The 18,110-nt window shown below is 42.1% G+C and overlaps 1 protein-coding gene across 1 annotated transcript in view; it reads left to right on the top strand.

Annotated features, from left to right (window-relative positions):
* Positions 1–18,110, top strand: part of csmd3b (CUB and Sushi multiple domains 3b) — an 826,488-nt gene that overhangs the window by 319,889 nt on the left and 488,489 nt on the right. Inside the window, exon 5 of the mRNA XM_036953488.1 lies at positions 5,064–5,271. Coding sequence (XP_036809383.1) covers positions 5,064–5,271 — 208 coding nt within the window. The remainder of the gene's footprint in view (positions 1–5,063; positions 5,272–18,110) is intronic.

Below are 18,110 nucleotides of genomic sequence, written 5' to 3'. Positions count from 1 at the left end.
ACAGCTAAGACAACGCAGGAATGGCTTCGGGACAGGCCTCTGAATGTCCTTGAGTGGCCCAGCCAGAGCCCGGACTTGAACACGATCCAACATCTCTGGCGAGACTTGAAAATAGCTGTGCATTGATTCTCCCCATCCAACCTGACAGAGCTTGAGAGGAGCTGCAGAGAAGAATGAGAGAAACTCCCCAAATACCCAAGAAGACTCAAGGCTGTAATCCCTGCCAAAAGTCTGAATAGTTATGTAAATGTGATATTTCAGTTTAATTTATTTTTATAAATTAGCAAAAATTATTTATAAGAGTTTTTGCTTTGTCATTATGGGGTATCGTGTGTAGGTTGATGAGAAAACAACAACAATTTAATCCATTATAGAAAAAGGTTGTAACGTAACAAAATGTAGAAAAAGTAAAGGGGTCTGAAGACCTTCCGAATGCACTGTAGATTATTATAGAGAAAGTCAGTGAGTGTATTATTATAGAGAAAGTATGTGAATAAGCCTATATTATCCCAACATTTCACCCTAAGTGAGGCCTGATGAGCCTCTCTGTCACTCACATGCTCATTGACATTCTATCTGGTGTTTGTGTTATTGATGGTATTTATAAAGGGATTGCTATTAAAAGTGTATGTAATTTGAACTTTTCCACGGTCATCAGATTGTGTAATCAGCTCTGGATCCAATCAAATCAAATGTTATTTGTCACATGCTTCGTAAACAACAGGTGTAGACTACCAGTTAAATGCTTACTTACGGGTCATTTTCCAATAATGCAGAGTTAATATACATATACAGAGTGATCGGTTGAGTGAGTGAGTGAGAGAAAGAGAGAGAGAGGGGGGGGGGGGGGGGGATAAATACAGAGTGAATAATGAATAACATGGCTATATACAGGGAGTACCAGGTAATAACATGGCTATATACAGGGAGTACCAGGTAATAACATGGCTATATACAGGGAGTACCAGGTAATAACATGGCTCTATACAGGGAGTACCAGGTAATAACATGGCTCTATACAGGGAGTACCAGGTAATAACATGGCTATATACAGGGAGGTAATAACATGGCTATATACATGGAGTACCAGGTAATAACATGGCTATATACAGGGAGGTAATAACATGGCTATATACAGGGAGTACCAGGTAATAACATGGCTATATACAGGGAGTACCAGGTAATAACATGGCTATATACAGGGAGTACCAGGTAATAACATGGCTATATACAGGGAGTACCAGGTAATAACATGGCTCTATACAGGGAGTACCAGGTAATAACATGGCTCTATACAGGGAGTACCAGGTAATAACATGGCTCTATACAGGGAGTACCAGGTAATAACATGGCTCTATACAGGGAGTACCAGGTAATAACATGGCTATATACAGGGAGGTAATAACATGGCTATATACAGGGAGTACCAGGTAATAACGTGGCTATATACAGGGAGTACCAGGTAATAACATGGCTATATACAGAAAGTACCAGGTAATAACGTGGCTATATACAGGGAGTACCAGGTAATAACATGGCTCTATACAGGGAGTGCCAGATAATAACATGGATATATACAGGGAGTACCAGGTAATAACGTGGCTATATACAGGGAGTACCAGGTAATAACATGGTTATATACAGGGAGTACCAGTACCGAGTCGATGTGCAGAGGTACGAGGTAACTGAGTTAGCTATGTACATATACAGTAGGTAGGGTGACTAGGCAACAGGATAGATAATAGACTGTTGCAGCATATGTAGCGTGTGTGTGTGTGTGTGTGTGTGTGTGTGTGTGTGTGTGTGTGTGTGTGTGTGTGTGCGTGTGCGTGTGTGTGTGTTAGGGTGTAAGAGATTTAGTGCAAAATTGGGTCAATGCAGGTAGTCCGGACAGCCATTTGATTAGCTATGTAGTAGGTGAAGTCTTAGTGCTCGGGGGTGGAAGCTGTTCACGGTCCTGTTTGTTCCAGACTTGGTGCACTGGTACCGCTTGCCTATGATTCCAGTGGTGGCTAGAGTCTTTGTCCGTGCCTGGTGTAGAGGTCCTGGATGGCAGGGTGCTCAGACACAATGATTCTCCCTTTACGTGCCAGGATGATAAACTCATTCATAATGGAGAAGGAGAAGACAGGAGAGCTGATACAGAATGGCTGATCACTGAGTTGTGTGTGTGAGTGTGTGTGAGTCTGTGTGTGTGAGCGTGTGTGTGTGAGTCTGTGTGTGGGAGTGTGTGTGTGTGTGTGTGTGTTACGCGTGTGTTCACCAATTTGTGTGCATACTGTATGAGTGTGCACTTGTTTCTGTGTTTGCGTGCGTGGGTTTGTATGTGTGTGTGTGTGTTTGTGTGTATGGGTGTGTATGTGTGTTGGTGTGTGTGTTTGTTTCTGTGCCTTTGTGTTTGAGTAGATGGGTGTGCATGTGTATGTGTGTGTGTTTGTGTGTGTGTGGGTCTGTTTTTTGGTGTGCCAATGTGCATGTGACTGTTTCTGTGCCTTTGTGTGGTTCTGAATATGTGCATGTACAAACACGTGCGTGTGTGTGCGTGCGTGCGTGCGTGTGTGCGTGCGTGTGTGTGTGTGTGTTTGGATGAAATACTGTATGTTTCTATGTTTATCCCTCCCGTAGATTGTTTGAATAAAACATTGGCATGTAAGTCATTGCACCTCACCATGCCAATGTCTATTCCTCAGTGTGTACAGTGCCTTGCGAAAGTATTCGGCCCCCTTTAACTTTGCGACCTTTTGCCACATTTCAGGCTTCAAACATAAAGATATAAAACTGTATTTTTTTGTGAAGAATCAACAACAAGTGGGACACAATCATGAAGTGGAACGACATTTATTGGATATTTCAAACTTTTTTAACAAATCAAAAACTGAAAAATTGGCCGTGCAAAATTATTCAGCCCCTTTACTTTCAGTGCAGCAAACTCTCTCCAGAAGTTCAGTGAGGATCTCTGAATGATCCAATGTTGACCTAAATGACTAATGATGATAAATACAATCCACCTGTGTGTAATCAAGTCTCCGTATAAATGCACCTGCACTGTGATAGTCTCAGAGGTCCGTTAAAAGCGCAGAGAGCATCATGAAGAACAAGGAACACACCAGGCAGGTCCGAGATACTGTTGTGAAGAAGTTTAAAGCCGGATTTGGATACAAAAAGATTTACCAAGCTTTAAACATCCCAAAGAGCACTGTGCAAGCGATAATATTGAAATGGAAGGAGTATCAGACCATTGCAAATCTACCAAGACCTGGCCGTCCCTCTAAACTTTCAGCTCATACAAGGAGAAGACTGATCAGAGATGCAGCCAAGAGGCCCATGATCACTCTGGATGAACTGCAGAGATCTACAGCTGAGGTGGGAGACTCTGTCCATAGGACAACAATCAGTTGTATATTGCACAAATCTGGCCTTTATGGAAGAGTGGCAAGAAGAAAGCCATTTCTTAAAGATATCCATAAAAAGTGTTGGTTAAAGTTTGCCACAAGCCACCTGGGAGACACACCAAACATGTGGAAGAAGGTGCTCTGGTCAGATGAAACCAAAATTGAACTTTTTGGCAACAATGCAAAACGTTAGTTTTGGCGTAAAAGCAACACAGCTGAACACACCATCCCCACTGTCAAACATGGTGGTGGCAGCATCATGGTTTGGGCCTGCTTTTCTTCAGCAGGGACAGGGAAGATGGTTAAAATTGATGGGAAGATGGATGGAGCCAAATACAGGACCATTCTGGAAGAAAACCTGATGGAGTCTGCAAAAGACCTGCGACTGGGACGGAGATTTGTCTTCCAACAAGACAATGATCCAAAACATAAAGCAAAATCTACAATGGAATGGTTCAAAAATAAACATATCCAGGTGTTAGAATGGCCAGGTCAAAGTCCAGACCTGAATCCAATCGAGAATCTGTGGAAAGAACTGAAAACTGCTGTTCACAAATGCTCTCCATCCAACCTCACTGAGCTCGAGCTGTTTTGCAAGGAGGAATGGGAAAAAATGTCAGTCTCTCGATGTGCAAAACTGATAGAGACATACCCCCAAGCGACTTACAGCTGTAATCGCAGCAAAGGGTGGCGCTACAAAGTATTAACTTAAGGGGGCTGAATAATTTTGCACGCCCAATTTTTCAGTTTTTGATTTGTTAAAAAAGTTTGAAATATCCAATAAATGTCATTCCACTTCATGATTGTGTCCCACTTGTTGTTGATTCTTCACAAAAAAATACAGTTTTATATCTTTATGTTTGAAGCCTGAAATGTGGCAAAAGGTCGCAAAGTTCAAGGGGGCCGAATACTTTCGCAAGGCACTGTAAATGTCTGTATCCCTGTTCCCCCAAAATACTGTTTTAGTCCTGGATTAAAGTGATTCTCCAATGAGCATCACTTCGCACCTTATTCCCTGTATGTCCATGCACCCTGTGCATGCATGTATACGTGGATCTATATGTGCCTTATATGTTTGCCTTTCTGTATAAATGATATGTATATAATTTATAATGTCTGACCCGTCCATGTGTCTTTATCTGTACATTATCTATCCAAACATTTACAAAACAACAAGAAAAACAAACAAATCTGGTTCCGCTTCTAAATCTAAACTTTCATTCAAAATTTTAAGTAGAAGTCCTTGATTAAAAAGGAGAACAAGTCTGCTGGGAAATTCAGCTGGGACCTTTTGATTCCAAGAACCCTTGAATAGTTGGAGCCAATTAATAGTCATGACAAAGGTGAGAGAGAGAGAGAGAGAGAGAGAGAAAGAGAGACCACTATATATTGTAAGATATTATATGTGGCATACAAAAGCTGCCACAATTTAATGAATTTAATTCATAATTTTGAAATTGGCTGGATAAAAAAATCCATACTGTATGTGTTAAAATGGTTGTATATATTTTTAAATATATACAAAGAAACATACATATGACTTTGCGTCAGTCAAAGAAAAATACAAAAACTAAACCAAAAAAAAGGTTCAGCTGTTATTTTCTGCTGTATACTACTTACATGTGGAGTTAAGCCCGATTCCTAACAGAAGTCTTTCCGTTTGATTGACAGCTGAGGACACATGTGGTGATACTCTGAGGGGTTCAAGTGGCATCATTTCAAGTCCCAATTTCCCGAGTGAATATTACAATAGTGCGGACTGTACGTGGACCATACTTGCTGATCCTGGAGACACCATCTCCATCATTTTTACAGACTTCCAGACGGAGGAAAAATATGACTACTTGGAAGTGGAAGGATCAGAGCCTCCGACAATATGGTGAGTCTACTGCCACTGCTGCGCCTCTCTCTGTCTGTGTCCGTCTGGTCAGTGTTTCAGTTCATCAATAGTCATATTCTGTCTGGTTGTGCTTGGTACTCACTGACTGCAAATGTGAATCACTGATTTGAGGTAATAAGAGGACAAAAGTTGAGTCCTACTTTCAATGTATGAAATTTGAGGTAAGCCTTTACTTTACAGCTGCGATGTCACGTTGCCATCAGAAAATGGCTATACTGGACGCTGAACTTATTTTGCTTACCGTACTGACAAATGTGTGTGTTGGTGCTGTGTTTTTCCTTTTACTATGTTTTATGAGTTATTGCTTAGAAGTTAAAACACAGTCATTTTGGATGTGCTTAATATTTTCTAATGTGCTTTTAATTACGATATTTTAGCTCAGTTTTCCATTGATTGTTGGAAAAGGTGTCTATCGATGACCTCTATTCCTGTATACTAATTTGGTACTGACGGAATCACATGGGTAAGTCTTGCTGTGTTTAGGGGAGAGACCAATGGCTCTTCTCTATCTCTCATGTTATTTTCCTCATCCTTCATGTTTAATCTGTAGATATTTGTAGCATATACAGTACATGAAATAGAGGAGAGCTACATATTACTGATTCTCACCATAATGTATTGAATGCTACAAGATTATATGGAGTTATTATACACCAGTATAATGGAGTTTTAATATATGCCAGTAGTAATGTAGTTCTTATAGGCCAGTAGTAATGGAGTTATTATACACCAGTATAATGGAGTTATTATATGCCAGTAGTAATGTAGCTCTTATAAGCCAGTAGTAATGGAGTTATTATAGGCCAGTAGTAATGGAGTTATTATAGGCAAGTAGTAATGGAGTTATTATAGGCCAGTAGTAATGGGCTTCTTATAGGCCAGTAGCAATGGAGTTATTTTAGGCCAGTAACAATGGAGTTCTTATACGCAAGTAGTAATGGAGTTCTTATACACCAGTAATAATTGAGTTATTTTAGGCCAGTAGTAATGGAGTTCTTACAGGCCAGGAGCAATGGAGTTCTTATACGCCAGTAGTAATGAAGTTCTTATACGTGAGTAGTAATGGAGTTCTTATAGGCCAGTAGTAATGAAGTTCTTATACACCAGTAATAATTGAGATATTATAGGCTAGTAGTAATGGAGTTTGTATTCTCCAGTAGTAATGGAGTTCTTATACATCAGTAGTAATGGAGTTATTATGCGCCAGTAGTAAAGGAGTTATTATGCGCCAGTAGTAATGGACTTCTTATACACCATTATAATGGAGTTCTGATAGGCCAGTGGTAATGGAGTTACTATACGCCAGGGGTAATGGAGATCTTCCACGTCAGTAGTAATAGAGTTTGTATACGCCAGTAGAAATGGAGTTCTTATACACCAGTAATGGAGTTTGTAATCTCCAGTAGTAATGGAGTTTGTAATCTCCAGTAGTAATGGAGTTGTTATACGCCAGTAGTAATGGAGTTGTTATACGCCAGTAGTAATGGAGTTCTTATTCGACATTAGTAATGGAGTTCTTATAGGCCAGTAGAAATGGAGTTATTATACAACAGTAGTAATTGAGTTCATATACATCAGTAGTAATGGAGTTCTTATACACCAGTATGATGGAGTTCTTATACACCAGTAGTAATGGAGTTATTTTATGCCGGTATAATTGAGTTCATATACGCCAGTAGTAGTGAAGTTCTTATACACCAGTAGTGATGGAGATCTTATATGCCAGTTGTAACGGCGTTCGTCTGTTGATAGAGGAGCGGACCAAATGCAGCGTGGTTTGTTCGATACATCTTTAATGAAGACAAAAACACGAACTATACAAAAACAAAAAAAACATAACGTGAAAACCGAAACAGCCTATCTTGTGAAAACGAACACAGTGACATGAACAATCACCCACGAAACACTCAAAGAATATGGCTGACTAAATATGGCTCCCAATCAGAGACAACGATAATCACCTGCCTCTGATTGAGAACCAATTCAGACAGCCATAGACTTTGCTAGAGAACCCCACTAAACCACAAACCCAATACCTAACAAAACCCCAGGACAAAACACAACACATACAAAAACCCATGCCACACCCTGGCCTGACCAAATAAATGAAGATAAACACAAAATACCTCGACCAGGGCGTGACACCAGTAATAATTGAGTTCTTCTACGCCAGGAGTAGTGAAGTTCTTATACACCAGTAGTAATGGAGATCTTATATGCCAGTAGTAATGGAGTTCTTATACACCAGACTGGCAGTTCTGAACAGGCGGGAGACTCCGGCAGCGCTGTAGAGGCGGAAGGCTCTGGCAGCGCTAAACAGGCGGGAGACTCCGGCAGCGCTGAAGAGGAGGAAGGCTCTGGCAGCGCTGGACAGGCGAGGCGCGCTGTAGGCCTGATGCGTGGTGCTGGCACTGGTGGTACTGGGCCGAGGACACGCACAGGAAGCCTGGTGCGGGGAGCTGCTACCGGAGGGCTGGGGTGTGGAGGTGGTACTGGGTAGACCGGACCGTGCAGGCGCACTGGAGCTCTTGAGCACCTAGCCTGCCCAACCTTACCCGGTTTAATGGTCCCGGTCGCCCTGCCAGTGCGGCGAGGTGGAATAGCCCGCACTGGGCTATGCAGGCGAACCGGAGACACCGTGCGCAAGGCTGGTGCCATGTAAGCCGGCCCAAGGAGACGCACTGGGGACCAGATGTGTAGAGCCGGCTTCATGGCACTTGGCTCGACGCTCACTCTAGCCCGGCCGATATGCTGAGCTGGAATGTACCGCACCGGGCTATGCACCCGCACTGGAGACACCGTGCGCACCACAGCATAACACGGTGCCTGCCCGGTCTCTCCAGCCCCCCGGTAAGCACAGGGAGTTTGCGCAGGTCTCCTACCTGGCATAGCCATACTCCCTGTGAGCCCCCCCCATTTTTGGGGCTGACTCCGGGCTTCCTTGCCAACCGTGTTCCCTCGTATCGCCGGCTCCTCTCTCCAACTGCCTCTGTTCTCCTAAGTGCCTCCACCTGTTCCCATGGGAGGCGATCTCTTCCAGCTAGTATCTCCTCCCAAGTGTAACAGCCCTTGCCATCCAAGACGTCTTCCCATGTCCATTCCTCCTTTCGCTGCTCCTGCTGCCGCCGCCTGTCACCACGCCGCTTGGTCCTGTTGAGGTGGGTGATTCTGTAACGGCGTTCGTCTGTTGATAGAGGAGCGGACCAAAATGCAGCGTGGTTTGTTCGATACATCTTTAATGAAGACAAAAACACGAACTATACAAAAACAAAAAAACTTAACGTGAAAACCGAAACAGCATATCTTGTGCAAACGAACACAGTGACATGAACAATCACCCACGAAACACTCAAAGAATATGACTGACTAAATATGGCTCCCAATCAGAGACAATGATAATCACCTGCCTCTGATTGAGAACCAATTCAGACAGCCATAGACTTTGCTAGAGAACCCCACTAAACCACAAACCCAATACCTAACAAAACCCCAGGACAAAACACACCACATACAAAAACCCATGCCACACCCTGGCCTGACCAAATAAATGAAGATAAACACAAAATACCTCGACCAGGGCGTGACACCAGTAATAATTGAGTTCTTCTACGCCAGGAGTAGTGAAGTTCTTATACACCAGTAGTAATGGAGATCTTATATGCCAGTAGTAATGGAGTTCTTATACACCAGTATAATGGAGTTCTTATACGCCAGTAATAATTGAGTTCTTCTACGCCAGGAGTAATGGAGTTCTTATAGGCCAGGAGTAATGGAGTTATTATTGGCCAGTAGTAATGGGCTTCTTATAGGCCAGTAGCAATGGAGTTATTTTAGGCCAGTATAATGGAGTTCGTATACGCCAGTAGTAGTGAAGTTCTTATACACCAGTAGTAATGGAGATCTTATATGCCAGTATTAATTGAGTTCTTCTACGCCAGTAGTAATGGAGTTCTTATAGTTCAGGAGTAATGGAGTTCTTATAGGCCAGTATTATTTGGAGTTCTTATACGCCAGTAGTAATGGTGTTCTTAAACACCAGTATGATAGAGTTCATATACGGCAGAAGTAATGGAGTTCTTATACGCCAGTATAATGGAGTTCTTGTACAGCATTGTAATGGATTTTTATACGCCAGTAGTAATTAAGTTCTTATACACATGTAGTAATGGAGTTTGTATATGTCAGTAGTAATGGAGTTGTTATACAACAGTCGTAATGTACTTTGTATACGCCATTAGTAATGGAGTTTGCATACACCTGTGCTAATGGACTTCACATGCACCATAAGTAATGGAGTTCGTATATGCAAGTAGTAATGGAGTTCATATACGCCAGTAGTAATGGAGTTCATATACGCCAGTAGTAATGGAGTTATTATAGGCCAGTAGTATTGGGGTTATTGTACGCCAGTAGTAATGGAGTTCTTATACGACAGTGTTAATGGAGTTCTTATATGCTAGTAGTAATTGAGTTCATATACTCCAGTAGTAATGAAGTTATTGTAGGCCAGTAGTATTGGGGTTATTACACGCCAATAGTAATGGAGTTCTTATACGACAGTGTTAATGGAGTTCTTATACGCTAGTAGTAATGGTATTCTTATACGACAGTAGTAATGGAGTTGTTATACGTTAGTATAATGATTTAGGATCATATGACAATATTGTTTGTCGGACAAATCAAAACTAATTGTCTCCATAGAAATGTTGTACTTGAGTAGTGATTTGAATATTGGTGCAGTTTGCTAAAAGAGCTATCTCATTTTGACCTGGATATGTTTGACCATATTGTCTGCTGGCTGGGTGGGTAGGTGGACAGACAGATAGACAGATTTTGAAAGTATTTGTCTTTTAAGCTTTTAATACATTTGCTTTGCCATCATACATTTAATACATTCGCTTTGCCATTATGGGGTATTGTGTCGATTGCTGAGGATTTTATTTATTTAATCTACTTTTTCCACATTTTGTAATGTTACAGACAAATTCTAAAATTGATTAAATAAATCAAATCCTCAGCAATCTACACACAATACCCCATAATGACAAAGTGAAAACAAATTTAGACATTTTTGCAAATGCATTAAATGCATTCTCAGGTGCGTCCTGTTTCCATTGATCATCCTTGAGATGACGATTGGAGTCCACCTGTGGTAAATTCAATTGATTGGACAGGATTTGAAAAGGCACATACTTGTCTATATAAGGTCCCACAGTTGACAGTACATGTCAGCACAAAAAACAAGCCGTGAGGTCGAAGAAATTGTCTGTAGAGCTCCGAGACAGGATTATGTCGAGGCACAGATCTGGGGAAGGGTATCAAAATATTTATGCAGCATTGAAGGTTCCCAAGAACACTGTGGACTCCATCATTCTTAAATGGAAGAAGTTTGGAACCACCAAGACTCTTCATAGAGCTGGCCGCCCAGCCAAACTGAGCAATCAGGGGTGGAGGGCCTTGATCAGGGAGGTGACCAAGAACCCGATGGTAACTCTGACAGAGCTTCAGAATTCCTCTGTAGAGATGAGAGAACCTTCCAGAAGGACAACCATCTCTGCAGCACTCCACCAATCAGGCCTTTATGGTAGAGTGGCCAGACGTAAGCCACTCCTCAGTAAAAGGCACATGACAGCCTTCTTGGAAACAAGATTATTTGGTCTGATGAAAACCAAGATTGAAATCTTTGTCCTGAATGCCAATCATCACGTCTGGTGGAAACCTTGCACCATCCCTACGGTGAAGCATGGTGGTGGTAGCATTATTCTGTGGGGATGTTTTTCAGTGGCAGGGACTGGGTGACTAGTCAGGATAGAGGGAAAGATGAACGGAGTAAAGTACAGAGAGATCCTTGATGAAACCCAGAGAGCTCAGGACCTTTTAATTGGGGGCGAAGTTTCACCTTCCAACAGGACAACGACCCTAAGCACACAGCCAAGACAACACAGGAGTGGCTTCGGGACAGGTCTCTAAATGGTCTCTAGCTGAGTGGCCCAGCTAGAGCCCGGACTTGAACCCGATCGAACATCTCTGGAGAGACCTGAAAATAGCTGTGCATTGATTCTCCCCATCCAACCTGACAGAGCTTGAGAGGATCTGCAGTGAAGAATGAGAGAAACTTTCAAAATACTCGTGTGCCAAGCTTGTAGCGTCATACCCAATAAGACTAGAGGCTGTGATCACTGCCAAAGGTGCTTCAACAAGATACTGAGTAAAGGGTCTGATAACTTACGTAAGTAAATATGATATTGCAGTTTATTATATTTTAAAACATTTGCAAACATTTCTCAAAACCTGTTTTTGCTTTGTAATTTTGTGTAGATTGATGAGAAAAACAAACAATTTAATTAATTTTATAATAAGGCTATAACTTTCCGAATGCACTGTAGATAGATAGCTAGATAGATAGATAGATAGATAGATACTGGGGACCTGGGGCCATACGGATCAAGCCCCTTAGACTAGGAGTAGTGATCTAGGATAGTTTTTGTCAAATAAACTCCCACACCACTCCACATCAGTGCCATAGATCACATTAAAGTCACTTTGGCATTTGCGTCCTGCATAGCCTAAATGTGTGTATTGTTGTTTCAGTATGTGGTTTAACATTCAGTGTGTTAGTCCCTGGTAGCTATCTCCCTGACCTTGTTCTGTGGTGACTTCTGTGTCACCAGAAACGGTTTGCTCCTTCCCTCCCTCTTACCCCCTTTTGTCTTCTCATTCTCTCATTCCCTGGGCTTCAACTGTTTAGAAGTAGAATCGGAGCCAACGTTTTGTCTTATACTGTTCACATGTGTCCCTGTCTGTACCCAGAATACACACAACCATTTAACTCCATAAACTAAGCTAATCGCTCTCACTGTCTTGTTGTCTGTGCTCTGGTGGTCTGGTACAATAATTACATAATACATTTTCGTCGGATGTGGCGTGGCTTGCCATTACAGACTACAAAGGGAAGCAGAGCCGAGAGCTGCCCAGTGACACGAGCCTACCAGATGAGCTAAACTACTTCTATGCTCGCTTCGAGCCAAATAACACGGAACAATGCATGAGAGCCCCAGCTGTTCCGGAAGACTGTGTGATCACCCTCTCTTCAGCCGAAGTGAGTAAGACCTTAAAACAGGTCAACATTCACAAGGCCGCAAGGCCAGACGGATTACCAGAACGTGTACTGCGAGCATGTGCTGACCAACTGGCAAGTGTCTTCAATGACATTTTCAACGTCTACTTGTCCGAGTCTGTAATGCCAACAGTCCCTGTGCCCAAAACCATAGTCCCTGTGCCCAAGAATACTAAGGTAATCTGCCTGAATGACTACCGACCCGTAGCACTCACATCTGTAGCAATGAAGTGCTTTGAAAGGCTGGTCATGGCTCACATCAACACCATTATCCCAGACACCCTAGACCCACTCCAATTTGTACACCGCCCTAACAGATCCACAGATGATGCAATCTCTATTGCACTCCACAGTGCCCTGTCCCACCTGGACAAAAGGAACACCTATGTGAGAATGCTATTCATTGACTACAGCTCAGCGTTCAACACCATAGTGCCATCAAAGCTCATCAATAAGCTAAGGACCCTGGGACAAAACACCTCCCTTTGCAACTGGATCCTGGACTTCCTGACGGGCTGCCTCCAGGTGGTAAGGGTAGGTTACAACACATCCGCCACGCTGATCCTCAACACAAGGGCCCGTCAGGTGTGCGTGCTCACCCTCTCCTGTACTCCCTGTTCACTCATGACTGCATGGCCAGGCACGACTCTAAAACCATCATCAAGTTTGCCAATGACACAACAGTGGTAGGCCTGATCATCGACAACGACGAGACAGCCCACAGGGAGGAGGTCAGAGACCTGGTCGTGTGATGCCAAGACAACAACCTCTCCCTCAACGTGATCAAGACAAAGGAAATTATTGTGGACTACACGAAAAAGAGGACCGAGCACGCCCCCATTCTGCTGTAGTTGAGTAGGTTGAGTTCCGTGGTGTCCACATCACCAACAAACTAACATGGTCCAAGCATACTAAGACAGTCGTGAAGAGGGCACGACAAAACCTATTCCCCCTCAAGAGACTGAAAAGATTTGGCATGGGTCCTCAGTTCCTCAAATAGTTCTACAGCTGCACCATCGAGAGCATCACTGCCTAGTATGGCAACTGCTCGGCCTCTGACCGCAAGGCACTACGGAGGGTAGTGCGTACAGCCCAGTACATAACTGGGGAAAAGCTTACAGCCTTCCAGGACCTCTATACCAGGTGGTGTCAGAGGAAGGCCATAAAAATTATCAATGGCCCCAGCCACCCTAGTCATAGACTTTTATCTCTGCTACTGCATGGCAAGCGGCACCGGAGCACCAAGTCTTGGTCCAAGAAGCTTCTAAACAACTTCTACCCCCAGATATAGATATAGATGATTTATAAAGGCAGGCACATTTAACAGTTGATGATAGACCTAATTAAGTTGGCGTTTCTTCTCTCCTCACTTTTCTTAGACAATTGAGGCAAGGGCTGTTTTCTCTTTTCCTACCTTCACTGCTGCCTCCACCACATTGTTCTCAACACCAATATGCTGGTTAACTTTGCTATTATGCACATAGCAACATAGTCTATTCAATAGCGCACTGATGTTTCAGAACTGTGGACAGCGACCGCTATCCAACACGGGAGATAGCAAATTTGTTATCAAATAATACTTTTTTTATTAGTGTGGCACCATTGTTCTTACCTAATATAACCATGTATAATTTAGTAGCACGTCTGTGCCATCCCCACGGCCTCCATTAGATTAGTCCACTCAGACAGGCGCGAATCCGGCATGTCAGACACTATGAATATATATATATATTTTGCTACTGCTCGACTAAAGAAATCATGTTTAACCAACAGCTTATCGACCAAACAGTCAACCAAATGGGGTCAGCCCTAATATAAACTAAACGTATTTGCAAATGATCTCCTGATATACCTGACCGATAATGAAACTGGCCTCTTTGCTAAATATATTTTCTGAATACTCAAAAATCTCAGGTTATAAAATTACCGTGTAAAAGATAACTTTTATTCCATTTACTCAACAATATGAAAGCAGATCTAATTAAATGCTCTTAAATACTCTTCATAAAAATCATACAGGTTGAATAAACCTCTTTAGAATGGCATGCTTGCCAAAGTTTTTGCATTTGTTTTCTGTAATACCAATTACCCCACCAAAGACATTCTTTCAAAAAGTATACTCGGTCATAACAGACTTTATATGGGCAAATATATCTCATAGAATAAAAAAGAAAGTAAAAAATGTTCCTAAGTCTGAGGGTGGTTTTAAACTTTCCTTTTGTATTAACTCACAACCTAAGGCTGTACTTGTGACATATAGCAAAATGCACTAGTGAAAATGTGCATGAACATTGCCACAGTTGTTTTACATGTCTGTTTTCAAAGGATAAAGCTAAGAACATGAACAACTTCATAAAGAACATAATAACAATATGGGTGAAAGTGAAACGTATTCTACAAGAACCAATATCACTCCCTAAAAAGACAACCTTATGAAACAATCCTTGGATAACTTTTCAGAAGTCACTGAAAACTTGTTCCACATGGAAAACTAAAGACATGATTTCCATGCCAGAATTCAAAAGTAATTTTGGACTGAACAATGTAGATAGTTAGACAGAGACCAGTCTTATCAAAATTAGACAATAGCATTTATTCTCAGAGCGCGCTGCTCATAGAAGCCTGTACAACAGTTTATATATCAAATATGACGTCATAGGTTTTAAAATGTCCTTCCTCCTCTCGATCAGGACAAAGCAGGTTCAAAAGTTAATTCCAACTCACCAGCGCACATACATGACACACAATATAACTGGATTAACTCCTGAAGTCTCACCATAATTTATTACCACTTTAGCAGACAGTTCCAGATACGGAAAACCTGGAGAGGCTCTCGCTGTCTTATTTGATCGCCACAGAGTTATAATTGAGTCGGTTCAAACATAGGTTAATGACCCTCTTTGCTTACTTAAGACACACACACAAACATTCCTTCCTTCACAATGGTTATCATTACCAATTACCCCGTATCCATGCTATATAACCTCTTTCTTAGGAACTAACATTTATTAATCAGATATTGTAAAACAGGGTAGAGTTTAATTAGTTATAGTTCTATTTAAATGTAGATATTGTTTAGTCATTATACATAAAATTCCTAACAACCAGTGTGTAAGTGAGTCAACACAGGAAGGAGTAATGGATGTGTAGTTCATTTATTTCCAAAGTTGCAATCAATGGAAACACACAGTATGGATGAATGATGAGTAGTCGACAGGCTATAAATAGCGCTTTCACAGATCTGCTCTATAATATACTAACAAAAGAAAAATTGAAATGTCTACCAAAGTCATTGTGATCGTGTAGTGGATTTAACAATTCCTAATTTACTATAAAAAAAATATATTGTTTAGATGTGTAATCTCATATCCACAAAATAAGGAGTAAACTATCATCCATTTTAGTATTCAAAATATATTAAACGAACCTGAAAAATTACTTGAATGTTCCACATGTTTTTCTATGCTAACAAAACCAGGCTAATACGCTGCTAGCTGGTGCTCATTAATGTATAAAACGTATACTTTACGCACCATAAATTACCTGCAATCATGAGACACACACAGTATGATTGGGCTCCCGAGTTGCACAGGGGTCTAAGACACTACATATCAGTACAGAGGCTTCACTGCAGTACCTGGTTTGAATCCAAGCTGCATCACATCTGTCCGTGATTGGGCGGGTCACAATTGGCCCAGCGTCATCTGGGGTAGGCCGCCATTGTAAATAAGACTTTGTTCTTAACTGACTTGCCAGGTTACATAAAAATGATGAGTTGTCAACGGGATATAAATAGCTCTCCTAAAAAATATGCATTTTCAAGTTAGCTACTCAAACAATCACATTAATTTATAAAGCCCTTTTAACATCAGCCGATGTCACAAAGTGCTATACAGAAACCCAGCCTAAAACCCCAAACAGCAAGCAATGCAGATGTAGAAGCACGGTAGCTAGGAACAACTCCCTAGAATGACAGGAACCTAGGAAGAAACCTAGCGAGGAATCAGGCTCTGAGGGGTGACCAGTTCTCTTCTGGCTGTGCCAAGATGTTCAAACGTTCATAGATGACCAGCAGGGTCAAATAATAATAATCACAGTGGTTGTAGAGGGTTCCACATGTCAGCACCTCAGGAGTAAATGTCAGTTGGCTTTTCATAGCCGATCATTCAGAGTTAGACAGCAGGTGCGTTAGAGAGAGAGAGAGAGAGCGAGAGAGTCGAAAACGCAGGTCCGGGACAAGGTAGCACGTCCGGTGAACAGGTCAGAGTTCCATAGCCGCAGGCAGAAACTGGAGCAGCAGCACAACCCGGTGGACTGGGGACAGCAAGGACTCATCAGGCCAGGTAGTCCTGAGGCATGGTTCTAGGGCTCAGGTCCTCCGAGAGAAGAGAAAGAGAGAATTAGAGTATACTTAAATTCAGACGCACATAAGACATGATAAATACTCCAGATATAACAGACTGACCCTAGCCCCCCGACACATAAACTATTGCAGTATAATTACTGGAGGCTGAGACAGGTGGGGTCAGGAGACACTGTGGCCCCGTCTGACTATACCCCCAGACAGGGCCAAACAGACAGAATATAACCCCTCCTGTGCTTCTACACCAGCATTGCTTGCTGTTTGGGGTTTTAGGCTGGGTTTCTGTACAGCACTTTGAGATATCAGCTGATGTACGAAGGGCTATATAAATACATTTGATTTGATTTGATTTGCCAAAGCACAGCCACCACACCACTAGAGGGATATCTTCAACCACCAACTTATTACCCACGAAGATCTCCCCCACGGCACAAACCCGAGGGGGGCGCCAACCCGGACAGGAAGATCACGTCAGAGATTCAATCCACTCAAGTGACGCATTCACTCCTAGGGAAAGTATGGAAGAACACCAGTAAACCAGACTACAGTCAATCATAGGACCTACTGAAGAGAGGAGTCTCCAATAAAAACTTCAAGGTTGAGACCGTGTCTGCGTCTCTCACATGGGTAGGCAGACTATTCCATAAAAATAGAGCTCTATGGGTGAAAGCCCTTCCTGCAGCTGTTTGCTTAGAAATTCTAGGGACAATAAAGAGGCCTACGTCTTGTGATCGTAGCGTGCGTGTAAGTATGTACGGCAGGACCAAATCGGAAAGATAGGGAGGAGCAAGCCCATGTGATGCTTTGTAGCAATAAAACCTTGAAATCAGCCCTAGCATTAACTGGAAGCCAGTGTAGAGAGGCTAGCACTGAGGTAATATGATCACATTTTTTAGATCTAGTCAAGATTCTAGAAACCGTGTTTAGCACTAACTGAAGTTTATTTAGTGCTTTATCTGGGAAGCTGGAAAGTAGAACATTGCAGTAGTCTATTCTAGAAGTGACAAAAGCATGGATACATTTTTCTGCACCATTTTTGGACAGAAAGTGTCCGATTTTTGCAATCTTTCGTAGATGGAAAAAAGCTGTCCTTGAAACAGTCTTGATATGTTCATCAAAAGAGAGATCAGGGTCCAGAGCAACGTCTATCACAATTTAATTTGAGACAACTGTACAACCATCAAGATTACTTGTCAGATCCAACAGAATATTTATTTGTTTCTTGGGACCTAGAACTAGCATTTCTGTTTTGTTCGAGTTTAAAAGTAAAACATTTGCTGCCATCCACTTCCTTATGTCTGAAACACAGGCTTCCAGGGAGGGTAATTTTGGGGCTTC

The sequence above is a fragment of the Oncorhynchus mykiss genome, chromosome 18, assembly GCF_013265735.2.
Source record: "Oncorhynchus mykiss isolate Arlee chromosome 18, USDA_OmykA_1.1, whole genome shotgun sequence".
Classification (NCBI taxonomy): Eukaryota; Metazoa; Chordata; class Actinopteri; order Salmoniformes; family Salmonidae; genus Oncorhynchus; species Oncorhynchus mykiss.
The sequence above is the reverse complement of the archived record's forward strand: the minus strand, read 5'-3'. Positions and strand labels throughout refer to the sequence as shown.